The sequence below is a fragment of the Salarias fasciatus genome, chromosome 19 (genome assembly GCF_902148845.1).
Source record: "Salarias fasciatus chromosome 19, fSalaFa1.1, whole genome shotgun sequence".
In the NCBI taxonomy this organism is placed as follows: Eukaryota; Metazoa; Chordata; class Actinopteri; order Blenniiformes; family Blenniidae; genus Salarias; species Salarias fasciatus.
In genome coordinates, this window is record NC_043763.1 from 4,477,487 (window position 1) to 4,498,322 (window position 20,836).

Below are 20,836 nucleotides of genomic sequence, written 5' to 3' on the forward strand. Positions count from 1 at the left end.
CAGCTGAGAAAAAAAAAGAAAGAAAGAAAGAAAGAAATGCTGAACTTGTTTTGATACTTGATGGTATTTCATTATTTTCTGCTCTAACTCATGTCACACGCTTTAATATTTCACCTTCAGGACCAGAGGCCACGTGATTTTTCCATGACTAACCCCTTCCAAAAGTGTTCGCACCTCCTCAGGCTTCTTTTATCTTAAACTGCACACATGTAAACTCTTACAGACGACTGACTCATACGTGCATTCAAGTAAAATCCATTAGAATATGTGTTGTTTGATATATTTTTTTTTTCTTTGAATGTCCTAGCAACAGTAAAGCCTTAACGTTTTCATTTCGGTTGTTGGTTCATGGCTATGGAAGATTGTGGTTCAATAAATATTCCATTTATCCATATTTTATGCTTGTTTAATCCATCTTAGATGGATTGGTGCCTGGAGCCAACGTCGGGTATTTAACAGGGCACATCCTGGACTCGTCACTGAGAAGCTCACAACCACACAAACCAATTCACCTAATGCGCCTGTCTTTGGAGCGCTAACTCTGCCAGTTTCCTCACTGCATCAATACTTTAATATAGTTACAGTTTTTTTAACTGGCTGCACCGGATTAAATCTCAAATTGAATCACGCTGAAATTAGATCTCTGTTCAATGTTTATGTTGGAAAGCTCCGTAATCAAATCAACCTGCTGAAAAAGTTAATATTCAGTGACAGAAAACAGTATTCTGAGTGTTAAAGTGGCTAAAAGCCTCAATTTGTTACTTTTTTGTCCTCGTAAGTTGTTTTTTGGAATTGACGTTATTAAAAAAAATGCTTCAAAAAATGTGATGTAGAAAGTAATTGTTATTTCTAATGATCTTTGAGGTTGGAATGAATGATTTACCCGTAGATGACGGTCGTCATTCTTTTGTCCTACAGGCTCAGTTTCCACCCCAGCCCGGTGCTCCGCTTGCCCAGGGTCCCACGAAGTCGTCCAGCTACCCCCCGTCCGGCTTCCATGTTTGGCCCACACACAACCATGGCAACGGCCACATCCGGACCTGCGGGAGCCCCGTCCTCGCTCCCAAGCCGCCCGCCGCTTCCAGAGAGGGACCGGCTAGGAAAACAGCATCAAAGCGCCTCATCAAGTAAGATCAACCTCGCTGCTGAATAAGCGTGTTTACTCTGAAATCAGGTACGGCCGCGCGGAATAAGCAGCGCATTGAGTGCAGCGGGGTGTCATTCATCGGCCCCTGCTTGGGAAATGAGCGCGGGGTTCATGGGATCACGGGTTCAAGAGGACAAGGCTACCGCTAATGAGAGTTGGAGCATGTGCGCAGCCGAGTGCTTGCAGTCTGTTGGCCGCGGGGTGTATCTGCCTGCTCGGTAAACGGCCCCGTCGCAGGCCTGATTTCTGCCTGAACCGTAAACAGAGCGCGGTTCAGTGGAAGGGCCCGGGCTCCCAGCGCCGTTCAGATCCTGTTTGGTTTGGAGATAAGCTGAAGAGCACAGAAGGAAAAATAAAAGGAAAGGAGCGAAACTGAGCCGAACTGCCAGCTATTTCCCTCACTTATTTTATGACTTTAATACCGCCACATCTGGCCGGCTTGCACGACGGCGGCTCCGGCCGTCGTGATCGGGGCCGGTTGTTTGTTTAAAGAAACGCCGAGGAGCTTTTCGCACTCGTTTAACGGCGCAGGAGGAAAGACGACAACCGGAGCGGAACGCAGGCCGTTTTCATCGCGTCCCAGTTAAAACCCTCGCCGTGACTAAATTACCCAAAAATCTGACACTACGTCTCGATGTGACTCAGTTCATTCACGGCGGCCCCTCGGGCCCGCTGACGTGTTACACTCGCTCGCTCGCCGGGCAATCCAAGAGTTAAGGTGCAGCGTAGAATGGGTTAGGGCGGCCGGGAAGGTGCCGTGTTTGCTCCCGCGTGTGCATGTGTGTGTGTGTGTGTGTGTGTGTATGTGTGTGTGTGTGTGTGTGTGTGTCTTCCTGGCAGTTGCTGTGTTTACCCTCTGCATGTGGAATTCCAGAGCCCCCTCACTCTCTCCTCTGTCCTGCATTTTTGTGGTCGACCAGTGTGACAGGGGGAGAGTGTGGGAAAAACGGAAGCTTCAGGACCAAAAAAATGCGCTGATGGAAACAATGAAAAGAAAGAATAAAGAAAGGGAGGGAAAGAAAAAAAAAATAGAAATGACAGAGAAAAGTGAAGCTGGGTCCAGGAGAGAGGAGATGATTGTTTGCAGAGAAATGGTGGGATAATAGGTTGCTTCCCTTTATTTCCAGGGCTCATTTTAGGGGCAACTCAATACCTCTCTGACTGAGGCACATCTGAAATGAATCCCGGCGAAGGCCCGAGCCCCTGCAACTCATAATAGAGTCACTGTGCCGGGTGTGTTCACACAGTTCAAGGTCCTGCAGACCCGGCTGCACGGTCGCCCCTCAGCCGGCCGTGGGACTGTTTGATACGAACACAGAACCAAATCCACCTCCCCAAAAACACTTCAGACTTAAAAATCTCCACATGAAGCAGCGTTTTCCACTCACACATCAAGAGCGACGCTCACTTTATTACCTCTGCAATCACAATGCAGCACGTATTACAAGGCTGCTGGGATCCAAAAGCTATAAAAAGCCTGATTGGAGGTGTGCTAGTGGGTCGGGTCGTCTTAAGCGGGTCATTATACACCATACTCGGGTGAAATTCATGGAAAAAGTACAAAGTTCATGCTGCAGTGATGTTATATCATGAGAGCAGGGGATTTAAGTAGAAACATCCAGTGGAGATTTCCTCATCTCAAACACTTTAGTGAAACAAAGCCAACAGCAGTGGAGGGTAAAACCGCAACAAACAGTATCAATGCCTCCGTGACTCGTCCTGTGCCCCTGGGCGGCAGTTCCACATGTGTTTGTCCACAACGCTGAGTTTCCACACATCTTCAAAACTCACAAATCACCTTCATGAAATCACAAATCACTGCTGGTTTGTTCATACCCAGGGTGCAATTAGAGAAGAAACCACAGAGTTCGATGGTTTCATCCTGACAGGGAATACTTTCAAAATAAGACGTTGAGAAGGCTTCAAACAGGAAGTCGTCAGGTTGAACAGAGAGAGAGACAGAGAAGGGGACGTTGGAACCAGATGGTGAGAGCCGCTCAGCTGCAGTCACATTTCAGGGAGGTTAGCGGAAACCATTCTTCCAGGTACTTGACCACAGCGGCAGGAAGGACCCATCGTCTCCACGCAGCGTTTAGCTGGGCGGTTAATCTCACTGAATCAGCCCCTTTGAGTAAAACAGCTGACGATGTTGTACCTGCATCTGTTGATCACAGTGAACAAAGATTTCTTCTCTTCGGAGGCCTGGAAACTGAATCCTGCAGGATCGCTGCGCAGCCAGTTTGGCAGCGATCGGGTTAGACGACCAGTCAGCGTTCGCCTTCCAGTCCAGCTGAACGGAAGCTGTCTGAGTGGCAGTGCCCTTGATTTAACGCTCCTCCAACACTTGCGAGCGGCGAACGCGCGGCGCGTCGGTGCCGCGCTCAGCAAGGGCCGGGCTCTACCTCTCCGCTCTATCAACACGCCGCAGCTGCCAACCGCAGGGGCGGCGAGGGCGGCGAGGGCGGCGAGTGGCATGACTTCAGTGGAGGCTTTGAAAGGAGCAATTTGTAACTCAAATAAATGAGCCTGTTTGGTATTTTGTTTGCAGGGTTTGGTTAGTCGCAGCTGTAACTACGGAAACCGGGGGCTGTCGTGTGGCATTACTAATAGGGTGACAATTACAGCGGCCCCATTAACGTCAGCCCCGCCGCCGCTCCCGCTCCCTATTCATCAGCCACAGCAGCAGCTATTTTCAGGGGATACTGTACACACACACAGGAGCTGCCGGGCCTGTGTTTACGCTCAGCTTTATCCCCTTTGGTCACTTTGAGGAGCATTGAGACGCCCAAACGGTTTAGCTCCGGGCCTGTGTGTCGCCCGCACACACACACACACACACACACACTCCGAACGCCCCGGATCAGCTCTCACCTGCCGCCGGAGCGACCGAGTGAGAGACTGTTGACAAAGAAAGTGATGTGAAGAACCCGGAGGTCAAGTCCCCCCCCCCCCCCCCCCCCCCCCCCCGCCCCCCCCCCCCCCCCCCCCCCGCCCGTCCATATGAAAGGGGTTGCTTCCTGTGGAGGTATGCCAGGCTCAAAGTGGGCCAGTTCTATTTGTGGTTGTGTAATGGTATGAAAGAACAACTGTGCAGCCCCTTACAAGGAGGCAGTGTGTACCCTCATTACCTTATTAATGCTCCTCTGGCAGGCTGCTGTTCTGGGGCGAGAGGTTAATGCCAGCTAAGCTTTATTTATTGTTCCCCTTAAAAAACGCTCACCAGATTTAATGTATAAGGTTACAGACGTGTCTGCTCCTGCCGCAAACCTCACTACCTTCTGAAATGATTTTCTGCGTGGAAACACTGTATTTTCTGTCTGATTATGTGAAAAGGGTTTTGTGTGTGTTTTCTTGTCTAAGATCTTCGGGCTTATGTCAGATAAATACACTGTGTTCATTATTCAAGCTGGATTTATGTTCCTTTTCTCACAGTTTGTCAGTAATCTTTAGAGGAGGAAAGAGCACGGGGGATTTTTACTTGAGTGCAATTGCTGTTACGTTGAGTATTTTTGTTAAAAAGTTCTCAGAAGTATAAAAAAAAACTTTAACAAAAAATATATGAATATAGATACTTTTTTATTTTTAACAGGACTTCAATCAGGCTCTTTTTTGATGTTCAGACATTTAAATCCTCCTTAAAAGAACATCTTTATTGAAAGTACATATAGTCAAGTAATATTAAAGTACTATAAAAAAAAAGCAATATTAAAGTATCAAGTCAAAGAAAAAAGACTTTAACCTGAAACTTCTCAAGCTGTCAGTTCATCTTTTACTGTTTTTAATGGCAGTGCTGAAAGAATGTGATCAATTCAGTTTAACTAAGATATCAAAGTCCAAATCACATTTGAGTAAACTATATTAAAGATACTTTGGGGTGTTTTATTTAGCAACAAATAAAGATATGAAAAGGAATTTCCTCAGTTAAAGGAATAAAATTTTACATACAAACGATTTACTAAACGTCAGTATTGCCATTTGTTCCTTCCTGCTGTTAGACATCTCAGTCAGAGAGTTCAGGTTCCTGGATAGACGACCCTGTCAGAGGGATCATTTCTGACTTTCCCTCCTGTTTGTCGCCACGGTCATTTTGCCGCGGCGTGACAGTCGCATCGCCCCGGACAAGGAGCAGGAATTTCACCCCTCCTCGTCACAACAGCCCTCCAGAGTAAACACTCTGCCTCGGCGTTTTCTCCTGGCTGAACACAAGCGGCAGCTAGTCGACGTCCGCGCCACTTTCCTGAAATGATCATTGTTCTCACACCCGAGCCCGAAACACTCACACACACACACACACACACACACACACACACTGTTATATTTAGAGGACCCTATCTGCTTGCTGTATCTCAATGTTCGGGTGAGAATTGATCATTTTCAGCCATTTTCTGCTGTGTCTGATGAACAGGCAGACGTCCTCGGAGAGTTCAGCCAGCGGGGCCGTACCCAGCAGCCAGCCGGCGGCCTACGACACCGTCTGCGGTAAAACAGGTGGGTTTAACTTCATGCCGCCCTCCGGCTTTGATTAAAGGTGAGCTCTCCTCTCTGTCAACATCATGGTCAGCCTGCTTACTTTAGCGTCCGGGAGCATATGCATATAGCACTCTAGTTTATTTTCACTATACCTAAGATGGTTATGTTTAGTTTTATTCTGCTGCTGAAACCCCGGAATTACCCAGAATGCCTGAAGAACATCAATCCGTCTATGTTTTATTGTTCATGCGAGCGTCGGCTCCCTCCAGGCCAGCGCTGGCGATTATAGCCCAGCATGGCGGACATTCCCCATGCATGATTGATGAGATATTTTTACCCAACCTCCTGCTCGCTCAGAGGTGTGCGGGATTTGTAAATGTACTTTGGACGCAGTAAATAACAACAGCATTGTCATAATCCTAATAATAATGGATCGCATGTGAGCGCTGATGGCAGGAGGAGCAACATCGGGTGTCGGGTTCCAGCAAATTCTGCCACAGCAGCTGGGTGGTCAGAAACGGAGTTTCCAGCTTTATTATTTTGAGTGCGACGGTAAAAGAACCTTTCTCAGCGGGATAGAGCAAATCTGACGTACAGGAGTACGATGAAGTCTGAGAAATGTGCCTGAAGTCACTCAACATTCACGGCCGTGTTCAAAACTGGCGAGGCAACGCGGCTCCGTCGAGGGAAAGGTGAACCAAGTACTCCTCAGATATTTTGGAAATTCCGTCTCGAATCGTGTTCCCAACCTGTCGCTGTTTGTGTTCAGCGAGTCAGACGAGGGATGAAGGGGGCGTTACCGTGACGACGCGCTCGTCCGTGGTGACGGTAACCGTTTCGGGCATTCCCATCTGGTGGTTGTTCCCATGCAGATGTAATTACGGTCGGTCTGCCAGTCGCACCTCTCAGCGGAGAATGACAAATGCAGCTCAGACTCTGCGGGTTCACGCACTCACGTGCGCTCCGTCATATTTCCACCCGCTTTTTCCAGCCCCGGCGAAGTGTTGGACTTACTGCAGCAGCGGTGACATTAAGCAGTTTGCACTTCTGCACACATCTGTTTGTCTGATCAGCTGCTTTTTTTTCCCCCCCCCCCTTTCTTTCTTTTTTCCACTATACATTCACAAATGATGCATCGTTTTCGGCGTCACAGGACCGGCTCGTCGGAAAAATACAGTAGCTGGGCATCGGCCCGTCACCCCAGCAGTCCCCATCTCCCTTCACCCCAACACACACACGTTCCAGAAAGCGGTGTGTGCGTGCGTCTGTGACCAGAAACGTTCTTTTCACCCCCCCCTTCCAAACTCTAAAAGCTGGCTGAGGCTAACAAACATCTTATAAACTCATCAATTACTGTAACTGGATCCTTTGGGAGCTGCTTCTGAATTTCATGAATGCATTTTTTCCATCGTTCGGGGTGCAAAGGATGGAGGACACGCTCCGCTGTCGACTCCGGACTGAGAGGATGAAACAGAGTTGGAAATTCAAGCCCGGTTAGCGGCGCTCGCTGTGCTTCCAGAGCGGGAATGTGAGTTGAACCGGTGTGGCGTTCTGGAGGTTTTGGAGCAGGGTGTGTGTGTGTGTGTGTGTGTGTGTGCATGTGTGTGTGTTATTAGAAGGAGCACGGCCTTTGTGGAGCTTAGAAGTGTGTCAGGTCTTTCTGCCTGCCCAGTGTACCTTCGCAGCGAGATGACTGAGCCGCCCTGATCGACTCTGACAGGCAGTTAGAGCGAGTCCAAATGGAGAGCATTCTCTATGATCAGCTGTCAGCCGTCATTAATCACACTCTCCCTTTATCTCTCTCTTGTGCGCGCTCTGAATCGCTTCCTCTCTTTGCTCACACGGCTCTCTCTCTCTCTCTCTCTCTCTCTCTCTCTCTCTCTCTCTCTCTCTCTCTCTCTCTCTCTCTCTCTGTTGACTTTTGACTTGACACGAGGGCAGCGTTTTGATGAGGACCTACCAAAAGCTTACAAAGCCAGATTATATCAGCCACATGTGTTTTACAATGCTTCCCTTGAAGTTTCCTTGAAGTTCTTCGAGCTCCACAGTCGGTGACCGTGTGGAGATTTATGGCTCCAGTTCCAGAAGGAAATGAATGCTGCACTTGTGCCTCTTTAATGGGAGTCTGATCATGTCCGGATGGATCGCTTAGGCCTCCTTCTATGAAAATAAAGCTGGGAGGGGGAGGAGGGTCATTATTGCCCTTTCAAGTTTTTCAATTAAATGTATGGAATCACGCTGCTGAGTTGCGACAGACTTCATGCTCCCTTCATCCTTTCCGAGCCGGAGGAAGCGGCCTCCAGCCGGTCGTGTCGTCGGATTGGAAGTCGGGGAAAGTGTTTTCGTTTTGCAGCTCAGTCGGGCCCCGCAGTGTAAAAGAGCACCAAAACAAACAGCGCAGAGCCGGAATGAAAGGGAATCCTGTTTGGGAGCACAAACACGCAGCAGCTCCGACTGTACTCGGAACGCCGTTTCTATACCTTGTGTCGATTAATGACTTCGTCTCTGCCTGAACGTCCGTTGCAGTTCTGCGATCCGCTGCTGTCGGGACTGTTCTGTCTCACGCAGCAGATTCATTTGCATCTGTTGTTTTTTTCCAGGACTTTCGGAGTTCCGCAAGCCGTTCCAAGCGAAGGAGCCCACCCACAGATGACAGGAAGGCGAGCGGGGGCCCGCCGTGCCCCTCTGCAGGCCTGACAGGTGTCCCTGCATGTAACCGCATCTCACAGAGGTGTATTCTGGGACGGGACAACAGATAAAAGTATGCCAAACATCGGCCGGGGCCCTATTAATTTCTCTCTGATCCAGCCACAGACATGTGAGCGGGTGGTGTGCCAGGCCTGGAACGCCGGGCTTTGACGCAGGTCCGGATTGTGTTGCCCCCTCCCCAATACGCACCCCCCCCCCCTCCTCCACCAAATTGCCCCCAAGGCTACAATCAGTCTCTACCCCACCAGTTGCCCGCCCTCATTCTCGTCGTGCTGCTAATGCCGCAGCAGGATTTCCCTGACAGATCGCCTTCAGCAGATGGCTCTCCGAGCGCCGCAGGAATCGGTCCTTTATTCTTCACTCAGGCGGCGGCACGTGCACCCACCAACATGTATGACCCCCCCCCCCAAACACACGAGAAGGGGATTTTAGGGAATAAGAGACGCCTGATAAGTCTGACATGCATTGTTGAGCTTCTCACCGTACAGCTGAGGATCTTCAGACGCTCCTTTCATGTGTGGCGCCGGGCGTTAGGACTCCTGCCTTTGGAAGCCAAACACTTGCCAAATCAGACTCTCTTCCCTGAACATAAGGATGTGTTGAAGTGTAGCATCCTGTTGTTTTTTTTTTTCTACTTCTGGAGAAGTTTAAACATGACTGGTTGTTGCCTTGTTTCCTCGGCCTCAGCAGATCAGTCCTGTAAGACGTGTGAGATGTTGATGTTGTTTCTTCAACGAACCAAAACTCAACATTTTTGTCATAAGAGGTTAAATATTGTCCTCGCATCAGTATTTATTTACGGTACGATGTCCCCCGTAAGGTCACTTTGGCCGTCGCTGTAGCTTCCAGCATAACACAGAGAGTAATCTCCAGTATAATAATGGTTAATGCTGCACCGGCGTCCAGCTGGCCAGTGTCCTCAGAGGTTTTCTGTCATTCGGGACCATGTAGTGTGCTCTCTCAGGGTGTGTTAATAGAAGAAAACATCTCTGTGTACTGTCCACAGACTCAAGATATGAAGACTTTGATATACTTGAATTTTAATGCATGATTTTTCTCACGTCACCTGATTCTCACCGTCAGGATGAATTTTGCACTGATTGTAGTTTTAATGCAGTACAACAGGGCCCGTTTTTAATATTCAGCTGATGGTGGAACCGTTCGTAACGTGCAATAGCTGTTGGGTTCCTCGTTGGAGTTGTGAGACTGATGAAGCCATCGCATGCTGTACAACACGACTCCAGCGACGGGATCCGGGTCGGCATGAGTCATCTACTGTGGGGGTCGTTTGCAGTGCGGTGTTTTTCATTTGTTTACAACCTACATGCATGGAAATGTAATATTTTTGGAACTATTTGTAGCAAACGACACTGAAATGAATACCTGGAAGCTGTTTAAACATGAGGATTGTGTCAGTAAAATGTATTTGTTTATTCGCTCAGTCATTTGCTTCTCTGTGGGGGGAAAAAAATGATACTAAATCAAACAATCATATTCAACTGTCCATTTTTTTTAATTAAAAAAAAGGTGTTTCCAAGAGTAATAAGAAAAAAAAAACATTTACAGTTTGTGATCTAGTTAAGTTCACTTAGTGACATACATCATCTCATACAACAGAAAGGCTTCACTTTGAAAAACCAAACAATCCCTGGAATCAACATCCTGTCGCGTTACAGAGGTAAACATAACCATGGACATACTACTTTTAAAAAGAACGACTGGTTTCCAGCATGTTTTCTCTCTTTCTTTCGTGTTTTCTTTCCTAAGATCACTTTTATTCAACAGCATTTCATCCTAAACGAAACAGTGTAGGGAGCCGTGGCGCGCACAGCGTCGGTTTCCAGCTCGGACACCCAAACGTGTCCTGTGTGTGTGTGTGTGTGTGTGTGTGTGTGTGTGTGTGTGTGTGTGTGTGTGTGTGTGGGTGGCGGGGAAGAGAGAGGGGGAGGAGGAGGGGCCGTGTTTGCTCCCAGCAAACAATCATTTCCCCCCCCCTCCGTCGCCTCTCCCAAGTCTGCTGAGCTCAGTCTGCATTCTCAGTCGTCTTTGTGGCTGATTTAATGTCCTTGAGAGCGCCTTGGTCAGAGGGAGACGATTGTTCCTCGTTCAATGAAAACAGGCGTCGAATACCGTGTATTCAGATGAGGTACAATGCTGGAATATCGAAGACAAAGAGAACACTAGAAACACTGATGTCCGGGGCGAACTGGAGGTCTGAGGGGTCTGCGAGCGCTGCTGGGTGGAGTGGTGTCTGACGGCTCTGCCTGGTCGATGCTGCTGCGGAGTGGCGGAATACGTGTCTGTTTCTTCCTGGAGAGGCGGGGCTGGGCCGAAGCAGGGGTGGGGGGGGAAGAGGTACTCATGGAAGACGAAGTGTGTACCCTGCCGACTTGGCTTCCTCGCGCCGAGTAGTGCCGGGAGCCGCCGCGTCCCGCGTCGTTCTAGCTGCACTTGCAGGACTTGACCACCATGTTGGAGAGCTGCTCCACCTTCGGGGACCGACCCACGTAGTAGAGGATGGTGAGGGGCTCCAGGTCCTGGGGGACACAGCAGGGCGAGGCCGACGCCTCGGGGTTCAAGGTGTTGTAGAGACTCAGCAGCTGCGGAGGGAAGAGCACGGCGGCGACAGGAATCAGTAATCGATCGCAGTCGGTCTCAGGTTAACGGCCCGGACGTGTTGCGGTGGCGCTTCCTCCTCACCGAGCTGTGGGTGGTGTCTGCGCTGCGCAGGTAGGGACACGGACCGGAGCAGAAGTTGGCGTAGTACCCTTCAGGCTGATGGATCCACCTCCAGCCCAGATCCTGCCGGAAATTAATATATAGTGGTCGCACGCAGCAGTTTTCCTCGTAATTGCTGCAGACAGAGAGAGGAGAGACGGGATTGGCTGAGCAGACAACGTACAATTTTAAGACTTGTATACATTTTCCGCCCCGTGGCCTCGGATGATGAGAGAGGAGTTCAGAAATTCCACTCTGAGGTGCGCCCTTATTTTCCCACTTGGAGTGAACCCAGGTGTCCTCGGTGCCGCCTGTCAGCCTGACGGAGGAAATCCAGAGCCGGCGAGGCAGCGATCGCGAGTCCCGGGACAGATCTGGACTTGTATCGGCTAATGCCTGCGTGGTGCCTGTCTGGGTAGTTAACACGCTTATTCTGTGTATCCTGTGGTGGAGGTGATGGGTCTGTTTGATAGAGCTTTATTTTGTCTAGCCCCTTAGACTGGAAGCTTTTATTTTGCAACATGTGCCCTCAGGGTGTGTGATATGCCGGGGGTGGGGGGGGAAGTAGAGGCAGGAGGGGTAATATCTCACTCCTGAGTGATTGAAGCTACTGCACGGTTAGGGTTAGGCCTTACTTGAAACAGTAATTGGTGTCCAGCGCCCGCTTGCGCCTGCGGGAGGAGGACGGGGCGTCCAGCCGGTGTGGGGGGAGCATCATGAGGATGAGGTGCGGGTACAGCTGCTCCTTCTGCTTCTTTGCGCGGCTCAGATCGTCGTAGTCCGCCTCCATACCTGCGGGGACAAAGTCATACTCAGTCGCCATGGAAAGACTCAACAATAATACTGTGAGGTTCTAAAAAGATGCCTGGACTTCAAAAGCTGGTCTGGAACGACTTTTTAATTCCAACAATCAGTGTAGTCAGTTGTAGGTTTTACTGGAGGATAATCTCCAGGTCCGGCCTCGCTCATTCCTGGCTTACTCTTCATCCTTCTCTGTATTAAACGCTGGTTCCTCTAACTTCCCCTCTTCCTCCGCTCTCCCCCCTGGGCCTGTGTCTGCTCATCCAATCTGTCCCTGATAGCTAAAGCAGCGGATATCTCCGGAGAGATGCTGCTGCTGCTGGATATGCACGGCCCTCTTTAATTTGGGGCCAAACGTCTGAGCGCCATGGCAGCACATTCCTTGTGGCCGAGCCAGTCAGGAGTGTTCCCAGGACCGAGGGCCCGGGGGCCCCGGCCGGCGCTAAGTGAGATACCAGATCGATTGTATTCCCATGCTCTGTGTCTTTCTCTTCCTCTCAGAAAGGAAACCCATTATCTTACCGAGAAGACCTCAACATGTTGATGACCGGACTGTGAGGAAGTGTTTTTGTGTTTTCACCGTTGTTTTGTCCACCGTGACAAACGCTGATCGATGTGCTAATGTACTACAGTAAAGCTAAATACTTTCACAGTAACCAAGTTCCCTGAGCTTCCCCACGTAAAGGAAAACTAGAATAAGACACACTCCTCATCTTTGGGAATCTCTGTGCTTTCTGATGACCCCGGAAAGCAGGTCCAGGACCCCAGAGAAGCAAACTGGAGCTGCTGCCTGATACCTAAAACAAGACGGTGTTTCCCAAATAAACAAGTGTCTGTATTCTCTGTCCTCTGAGTTCCCTGCCACCATTTTCAAAGTGTAGCACCACCAAGAAAACTCTGTCACATCAACATAATGGGTAAAAAAAAGGGAATTTAGCTTTAATCATGAAAAGAAGAGGAAAAACGAATCATTATCAGTAATATCGACAAATGACCTAACAAAAATCTTGAACACTGAGGCCCTCGAATGCCCCAGGAAAAGACTTTCCAATAACGAAAATATGCGCAACTTGAACATTAGAAACATCGCACACTGTTTGAAAAGAACAGAACAAGCCAATCCCTTGTGTGAACCAGATCATTTTTAAGAACTCAAACGCTTTAGCCACAACAGACTAAAATCTGACAACAAAGCCCCAAATCCCAAAAGCAGAAACAGCCTGGAAACACAAAGACTGGAGCTGGGGAGGACTGTCAACACAGGACAACTGGAACAAACCAAAGCTGGTTCTATGTTGAATTTTAAAGATATTACAGCGATGAAGGAGAGATATCTGATGAACTGAAGCACGTTTTGATCATCCAGCTCTTTACTTTCTACAGTTGAACAAGCTGTACAGTTACAGCTGGAGTATCTTTGCTCACTTGTTATTTAGCTCAGGCTAAGCTCAACCTAATCGGAGAGAGATCAAACCTCGCTCAGCTGCTAGAAAACAGCTAACAAGTGTTTTTCTCCCCATAAACATAGACTTTAATATTCTCTTTACACAGTGATAAAGTGTGATGATATAAGTGAATCTGATAAGAGAAAAACACGCTGATGAACTGTGACAAAGTGAGAGTTGAGGAGGTGAAACTTTCACTCTGCACATGCTTTGTCTCTGTTAAGCAGGGAATTCTGCTTGACTTCCTGATGTTTTGCACATTAAAATATATTAGAAATTACTGCCTGGATGCCAAAATACAATGTTAAATGTTTGGAAATGTAAGTCTTGATATCTGGAATGTAAATAGCTGTTACTCTGTTATCATTTAATAGTTGTAATCTGCACTGATAGCCTGGAGGCAAACAGGAAACGACACGCTGATCCGATCGCTGCTCACCTTTGAACTTGACCTCCAGCACCTCGTTGGCGTTCTCAATGATGTCTCCGTTGGGCCTGAACGTGTGGCAGGGACAGTGCACGCTGATCTCCAGGCCAAGATTGGTCTCTGAAGGGGAAACAAAAGCAGCGAGACATTACATATTCCCCTCCGGCCATTATCTTTTTTATTATTAAATGAAGCAGAGCTTTTTGGCAGGATACGTTATGTCGTGTGTGTGTGTGTGTGTGTGTGTGTGTGTGTGTGTGTTTAAGGTGTCCCACTCACGCCGGTACATCAGCCACTCCCTCACTGTCTCTGTAACGTCGAAAGAGACCCACTCGGGCGTTCCCTTGGTCAGGACGTTCTTGCCCCCGATGTAGCGCTGTTTGGCTTTGGGGTCATCTTTCTGGAGGATCTGTGAGGAGAGACGAAAATGTGACCCAGCTGCACAAACTCCTGTATTTTTACACACACGCACACATGCATATATATGGATATATACGCACGCACACACACACACACCAAACCGAGACTGGCTGTCTGCGCCAGACTCCAGGATGCCTTGGGCCAAATGTCTACTCTTCATGGAAAAAGTGATTCTCCACGTTGATATCCCCATTTTGCAAGTTACTGCCTGCGTTACCCTCTTGCCAATGAGAACCTGGCTGTCCTTCACATCAGCCCTTCAAGCTCCGGCGTCGGGCTTCTCGGATGTACCGCCACCACAGTTTCGGAGCGTTCAACCCAAAACTGTGCGGAAGTGACAGCAGACGGCAAATAAAACAGTGTGTGTGAGGTTTTCTTATCGCCAGTCTGGGCGAAGGTGTTTATCTGTGGTGAGAAACGTTCGGGTGGTGGGCATGAGCACTTAGGACGACCAGGTTCCTGAACATTGTCAGCATCTAATCTGTCTTCCTGTGGGAGAGAGGGACCAGAGAACCGCCAGCGTCGGGCCTCTCTGCCAATCAGCTCCGAGCCTGGAGGGAGTGGGGGCGCGCGAGCAGCTCCGTTTACTCCCCCCCCCCCAGTGGGTCGCCCCGCTTCTATCTCCTCGGCCCCTGGAAACAATCCGAGGGCCTGACAGGGTGCATTCAGCGCCGGCCAGAGCCCTGCCTCAGAGGCGGTATGCAGTCCGGAGACGCTTGTCTCCCTGGCAGGAAATGTTGGAACCTGATCATTACTCCTGGTCTCTCACGGGAGATTAATGAGGAAACAGAAAAAAAAAAAAAAGAAACCCTATTCTTGCCACCCCACACACAGACATCTGCCAGATGTACGCTTTTACACACTTCAAAAATGCTCATAAACACATAAAAGCGGAGGCAGGCCTATATATCTGCCTCACTTGATCTAACATGGATGGACAACTGCTCGGAGATTGACAGCTCGGAAAGAAGAAACTGCCGAATGGTAATCTGGGGTTTCTTAAAGACGCCTGCATAAGCTCTCAAACGTGTCCTAATGCAGAACCCATTCGGCTATAAGCACCTGGAATAATGATCAGCGCTCGAAAAAGAGGAGAGAGGGAGTTGGACGACCTAATATAAATGTTTTCATCTTCCTCGCTGACCTGCGCGGGCCCCCCTCCCCGTGGAAACCGGCGGTCGGTTCACGCACCTGGTAGAGCTCAATCCTCTGCTCGTTTCTCTTGGCGCTGTGGTTGGGGATCCGCAGGGCCCGAAACTCGGCCCGGAACAGGTTGGTGGAGTTCTTCTCCATGACGGACACGTTGAAGCGGAACACTTTGGAGGTGATGCCCTTGGGGCAGGACGGGAGATCATCTGCAGGTAAAGTGGAAATTAATACTCATCAGTGTGTTTAAACAGAAAATGCCAGAAATAAACCTCCTTGAATTGGCGCTCTCGCTGTTTTTATTGTGAGTCCCTCCAAGCTCTTTGCTTCTCTGTTAGGTCATTGTGTACATTGTGTGTCTTCTGCTGACAGGTGGACACTGAAGAGGGTTTAAATACTTCCATGTAAGAACAATACTTTTAACTATTTCTCGAGAAGCCATTACCGCAAAGCGAATTCGTGCGGTCCCAGTTTGCAGCAAGTTGAAGTCATGAAATCAAAACCAAATGTCCCATGTGGTAGCAGTGCAGTCTGCAGTGGGACAGCAGTGCTGCTGCTCCTCCTCCTCCTCCTCCTCCTCCTCCTCCTCCTCTCCACCAGCACTTGAGCCCAACAGGTGCTCGGAGAGCTCCGGACCCGGCCAAGAATTCCACAACATGTGGACTCACGTGCCGGAGCAGAACAATACCTGAGCGACCTCGGAGAAGCTGAACTGCGCCACAGCGGCGGCACAACCACCGAGAGAGAGGTGGACAAACTCTTCACTGTGTGTGTGTGTGGCTGCACACTGACCTTTACCAGAATCAGCTAAATAAATGGCCACACTGTGACTCTATCTGAAAAAGCTTCCTGTAGCCTTGACTCCAGCCCCCCACTCCTCTTTTTTTTTTTTTTTTCATGCCATAATACCATTGAACAGTTTATTATTTTAACAGGCCAAGCACATGCAGCGTTGAGCAAAACAAGCACATAGCAAACTTTTTATGGGCCAAGTGGAAACAGTCATTTACAGCCAAGCCTTGGCTAATTTATTACCTCAAACTGGAGCTTTATTACCCGGCCTCAGATTTGCTGGTGGTTGAAAAGAGGCACTGCACCTTTGGCGAATTTTCACCTTGAGCTTTTTCTTTTTTTTTCCTTTTAGGAAAAATGGAAAAGTTGTTTCTGTGTCATGCAAAAGGAACGCGCACATCTCCAAGTATCTGTACTTCATCTGACCTATAATCCTATTTCTGTGTCCTCTCAGTCATTATCAGATATTTCCACACAGCTTTTTTTCTTTCAACTTTCCCTATTTTTAGGTGACCTTTTCAGCATTCATCCCCAGCCAGATATCTGTCCAGTGTTTCCACACAATCTATAAGGAGGAAACCTCAGTAGCCCTCTCCTCCCCCTCGCTCGCTGCTCCGTCCCCCTCTGCCTCCCCCACAGAAGGTGGAAAGCCCCACTTTGAGAGGAGATTTGAAATTCTAATCAAGTCTTTGGTTTCCTCTTGGATGACCTCATTTTTCCCATTGCAATGGTTTTAGGTGGATTTCACATTATGGCTTATTTTTGCCAAGGGTCTGAAAGGTAATTTGTTCCATGTTGGTGAGTGGAGGGAATTGCTTGTGTAATTAAAATGAGAATCGCTAATCCTTTTTGACCCCTTTCATTATTATTAGATAACTGCTGAGAATGACTCTCAGGGTGTTAAATATTGAAATAAACTCTGATCAGGCTGACTGCCCTTTTTAATCATTTAATTAGACAAACACTCAGTTTTTCAATCAACTTAAAACTAGATTTTTTATATTGGATAATTTTCCCCACTAAAACGCCTACAAAAGTGCGTTTTAAATGCCCCGGATGACAAGATGACTCCCAATTGATCTCATTTTCATATCATCACTCACCTAATTTGCACACAGACAGGTTTTTAAATGAGGCTTTTAAACTTTAAGTAGTTCAGACAGCCTGGGGACAGACGACCGAGAGTGTCTGGCGTGCAGCCCCGCCCGGGCGCCGCCCCGCCGGCCACGCCTCGCACCCCGACACGCGCCCGGCCTCCCGCCGTCCCGCCGCTCTCAGATAAAAGCTCCCAGGAGCGGCCTGGCTCTGCCCGGGAGGAGCTGGGTGATGTCAGTCTCTCCACGGCCTCGCCGAGGTAAACAAAGGAAATAGGAAGCATAAGTCAGCAGGTGCGGGCCAGCTGCTGTGGTGTCTACATCCCATAAAGCAGAACTTTGGAAGTGTATTAGTTTGGAGGTCTTTATCATCCACTTCGATTTCAGCATCTGGGATTTGGATCTGTTGCGTGACGCTCCAATGGAAAATGTATATTCCCCCTCAGTTATCCAAGAAATCAAAAATAAGCCTTCAATATAAAGAGACTTTACATCCAAACAAAGAGAAATCTCTCATTCGACGCATGGTGGACACTGTTTCTGGGCATTACAGCAGATGAGATAATGCTCCGAGCCTCTGTTCACAAGAAAAACAACTTTTCCTTCCCCACTAACTTGATTAAAGATGAGGAAGCAGAAACGGTAAAGGCGTGGGAGTCAGCTGGAGAGATGCTGTTTCTCTGGGAGCTGGCCAAAGACCTCTGTCTCTGTTTGTTCAGATGACATCAGTTTTCTACTATCCCATATATCAGATACCCTGCTGTCCTCAGCGCAGGCCCTCATTTTTTACTGACCCGACACTGAGTCAATGATTGGCCTGCAGTTTCACTGAGGCGGCATCCTCCGGCAGGCGAGGCGGTGTCCGCCGGCGGATTCCTAAAATGTTATCGTGCCTCAGGTCATCCCGCAGTTTAAGTAGGCTCTCTGATACACCGGGAATGGAAGCTCTAAATTACTATCCTGCCTCGGATTTGCTTCATCTGCTCGTAAATCGCAAATGCCTCGATTTGCATTTGTAGTCGTGTCGAGCAAAAAGCAGTCTGGAGCAAGTGGTGCATTGAAGTATGAGAGAAAAGTTTCTGTTTAACTTCTTAACCGAGCATGAAAAAAGCCAAAGTTGACCGCCGTCCCAAACACTCCCACCTTCCAAAAACAGTGGATGTGAAAGTCATTATATCCAGCAGGAATGAAAATGAGCTACACGGCAAAATTATCAAGGTGACAGACATTATGTTCCTACACACTGCGACATGCCCAGTTCTCCTTAAAACTGCATAATGGAAACCGAGAGTAAAGTGTTAATTAATGCATGCTGGCACAGCCTCTTGATTTGAGCGACTTGTTTCCCCGTGGAGAAGCTGCTGGTCGCAGTGTGCTGCTGGTGTAAGTCAAGTTCATACGGTGTGTTATCACCTTGAGAGCAGTGATGTGTCCCGGGCACCTGGCCATGTCTGATCCCACTCTTTAGACCCGTGTTTGTTTTGGGAGCGCTGGCTACCTCTGACCAGCGGATAAACCCCGGGCTGTGTATTTTGAATGTCAGGAGCACTTTGTGGGACCTGTGAAATGGATTTGACTCGGGGGCTTAGAGGTTCTGCTCTGTGTCACAGCACAGCATAAACACCTGTTGATTTCGAAATGGTAACGCCGATGCCGTAACCGGCTTCTGACCGTGGGCAGGCACGGGTCCAAGTGTTCCACTTTAAAAGTGGCTTTTCCCTGGAGAACCCGCTGCTCACCCAGCTTCTGCTTCTGCTTCTGCTTTCTGGAACAATCAATGGGCCATAGTTTATACAGGAAATACCAATAGGATGGACCAGGGAATTAGATCATAACACGGGGCTACTCCTCAGAGAAAGTGGAGGGGAAACTGAACAGTGGGTGAAAAATATTGGGGAACCCGGGGCCAAAAATGGAAATGAGGTATTGGAGTTGGCTATAAATACAAGACTTAACAGCCTGAGAATTTTCCTCGCTGAGGAATGTGTCAGACTTAGGCAGGAGTTCCCATGGCTTTGGTGTGAGGTATGTATGAGGAATGGTGCTCATTCCAATTAGACTGTTTACTTTGCCCCTCTCCTCTGCGCGTCGCTCCGCGGCTCGCTGGCGCGCCTGTGCGTAAAAGCTGCACACACACGAGTGGACTTCAAACCGGCTGGGAAAAGTAAGATTTTAAGGCTTTTGACTCTGCTACACGCTCTAAAAATGGCACATTGCGACAGGTTTATGCCAGTTCTTTTGTACACAGGATTTTAGAACCGTGATTCTATTAGAGAAGCGTAATGCAATCAGAAAATGTTGTGTTTATTCGGTGAGGATGAGAAGTTACCAAAGTCATTCATGACTATAAAACCGTGAACTCACTGTTATCTGGCGGACCATTGATCATGTTGAACTTGTATATTTCTTTGGCGTAGTACTCGGTCTCGGTGTTATCCTGCCCGCAGCTCTGGTGCCGGTCTCTCCCCAGCTCCTCGATCAGCTCCTTGGTGCTGTTGTACAGAGCCAGGACCTGGAACGGCACCTGACTCGGACCTGTGGTTTGAGGCGGACTGGTCATCCGGAGCTTACTGAGGATCTGTCCCCGCACCGCCTCCACCCTCTTCTTCTTGATGTGGTCGATGTCCACCGTGGTGCAAGTGGACAGAGAGAAAGTCATTGTCACACAGTTAGAGAGGAGGATGAACAGGAGTGCTTTGCCCAGATTCATATTGAACTCTCACAACCGGGCCTTTTTCAAGTAAGTGAAGAAGATGATGAAGAAGAAAAAAAAAATCCGATTTGAATAGACTCCCTTTTATCTTTTCATTCAGGTCGTGAGTGAGTTCTGTTCCAGGAGGAATCCCATTTCCTCAAGTGCTATGTCATCTTTGCAAAGTGCGCGTTTGCATGGAGGAAAATCCGTGCCATTGTGGAGAATAATCGCAACTCTTCATGAAAACTCTGAGTTCTACTCTTCATTCCCCCCTGTCTCATCAAAGCGTCCCCCTCCTCTCCTCTTCAGCTGGTCTCTGCAGCGCGCCTCTCCATTGCACGGGGCTCTTTCCATCCACTTGTGCGCCTGGAGTCGGTGCGCCTCCGCCGCCTCGTTGCAGTCCAACCTCACACACACTCAGGCGCCTCTCGCTCGTTCTCACACTTTATACTCACTAACTGTGACGCCGATGAGGGCGGGGCCGAGGGCGGAAACTCCATGTCAACTTCTGAGGGAGGGTGGGGGGATTCGGGGGGGGGGGGGGGGGGGGCAACAGAGAGATTTCCCAAGAGGATTATATGGAATGATATATTGAGGGGGAAAATATCCAATTGTTGGGGCTATGAGGGTGAGGATGGGGTGTGGTCAAGAGCACCTTAACCCCCTGTGAGCTCTGCCCATATATTGGTGATCAGCCTCATTTACCTCATCTCCATTCATGAAGAACCATTGGAAGTCATTGAGTGCACTGTTATGGTGAAGTGCGGCAATGTTGACAACATCCAAAATAAAGTTTAAGAGGAAAATGATGTGCAGTTAACGAGGGGGTCTTCAGGGCTGCTCGGGGGAGGGGGGAGGAGGGAGGGAGGACTGCACAGCCAGCTGCTGAGACGCGCTGCACCCCGCTACTGTTCAATAACATAAAACAGGAATAACACTGACATCTAGCGGTCAAAAGGAGACACAGAACAC

The 20,836-nt window shown here is 48.8% G+C and overlaps 2 protein-coding genes across 3 annotated transcripts in view; one reads left to right on the forward strand and one right to left on the reverse strand.

Annotated features, from left to right (window-relative positions):
• ttll5 (tubulin tyrosine ligase-like family, member 5) overlaps positions 1–8,955 on the forward strand; it is a 48,059-nt gene extending 39,104 nt beyond the window's left edge. The window contains exons 29-31 of one of the 2 annotated variants that reach the window (XM_030116400.1): positions 919–1,127; positions 5,553–5,635; positions 8,218–8,955. In XM_030116400.1, the coding sequence (XP_029972260.1) occupies positions 919–1,127; positions 5,553–5,635; positions 8,218–8,270 (345 nt within the window). In that variant the 3' untranslated portion in view covers positions 8,271–8,955. The remainder of the gene's footprint in view (positions 1–918; positions 1,128–5,552; positions 5,636–8,217) is intronic. The other variant, XM_030116403.1, reaches the window with a different exon arrangement.
• Positions 8,956–9,804: 849 nt separating this feature from the next.
• tgfb3 (transforming growth factor, beta 3) lies at positions 9,805–20,272 on the reverse strand. Its single transcript, XM_030116404.1, has 7 exons — positions 19,534–20,272; positions 15,329–15,492; positions 13,997–14,126; positions 13,730–13,837; positions 11,680–11,836; positions 11,027–11,180; positions 9,805–10,926 (listed from the first exon to the last, which is right to left on the reverse strand). Exons 1-7 carry the CDS (start codon positions 19,877–19,879, stop codon positions 10,768–10,770), a joined length of 1,218 nt encoding a protein of 405 aa, XP_029972264.1. The 5' UTR covers positions 19,880–20,272; the 3' UTR covers positions 9,805–10,767.
• Positions 20,273–20,836: the final 564 nt, after the last annotated feature.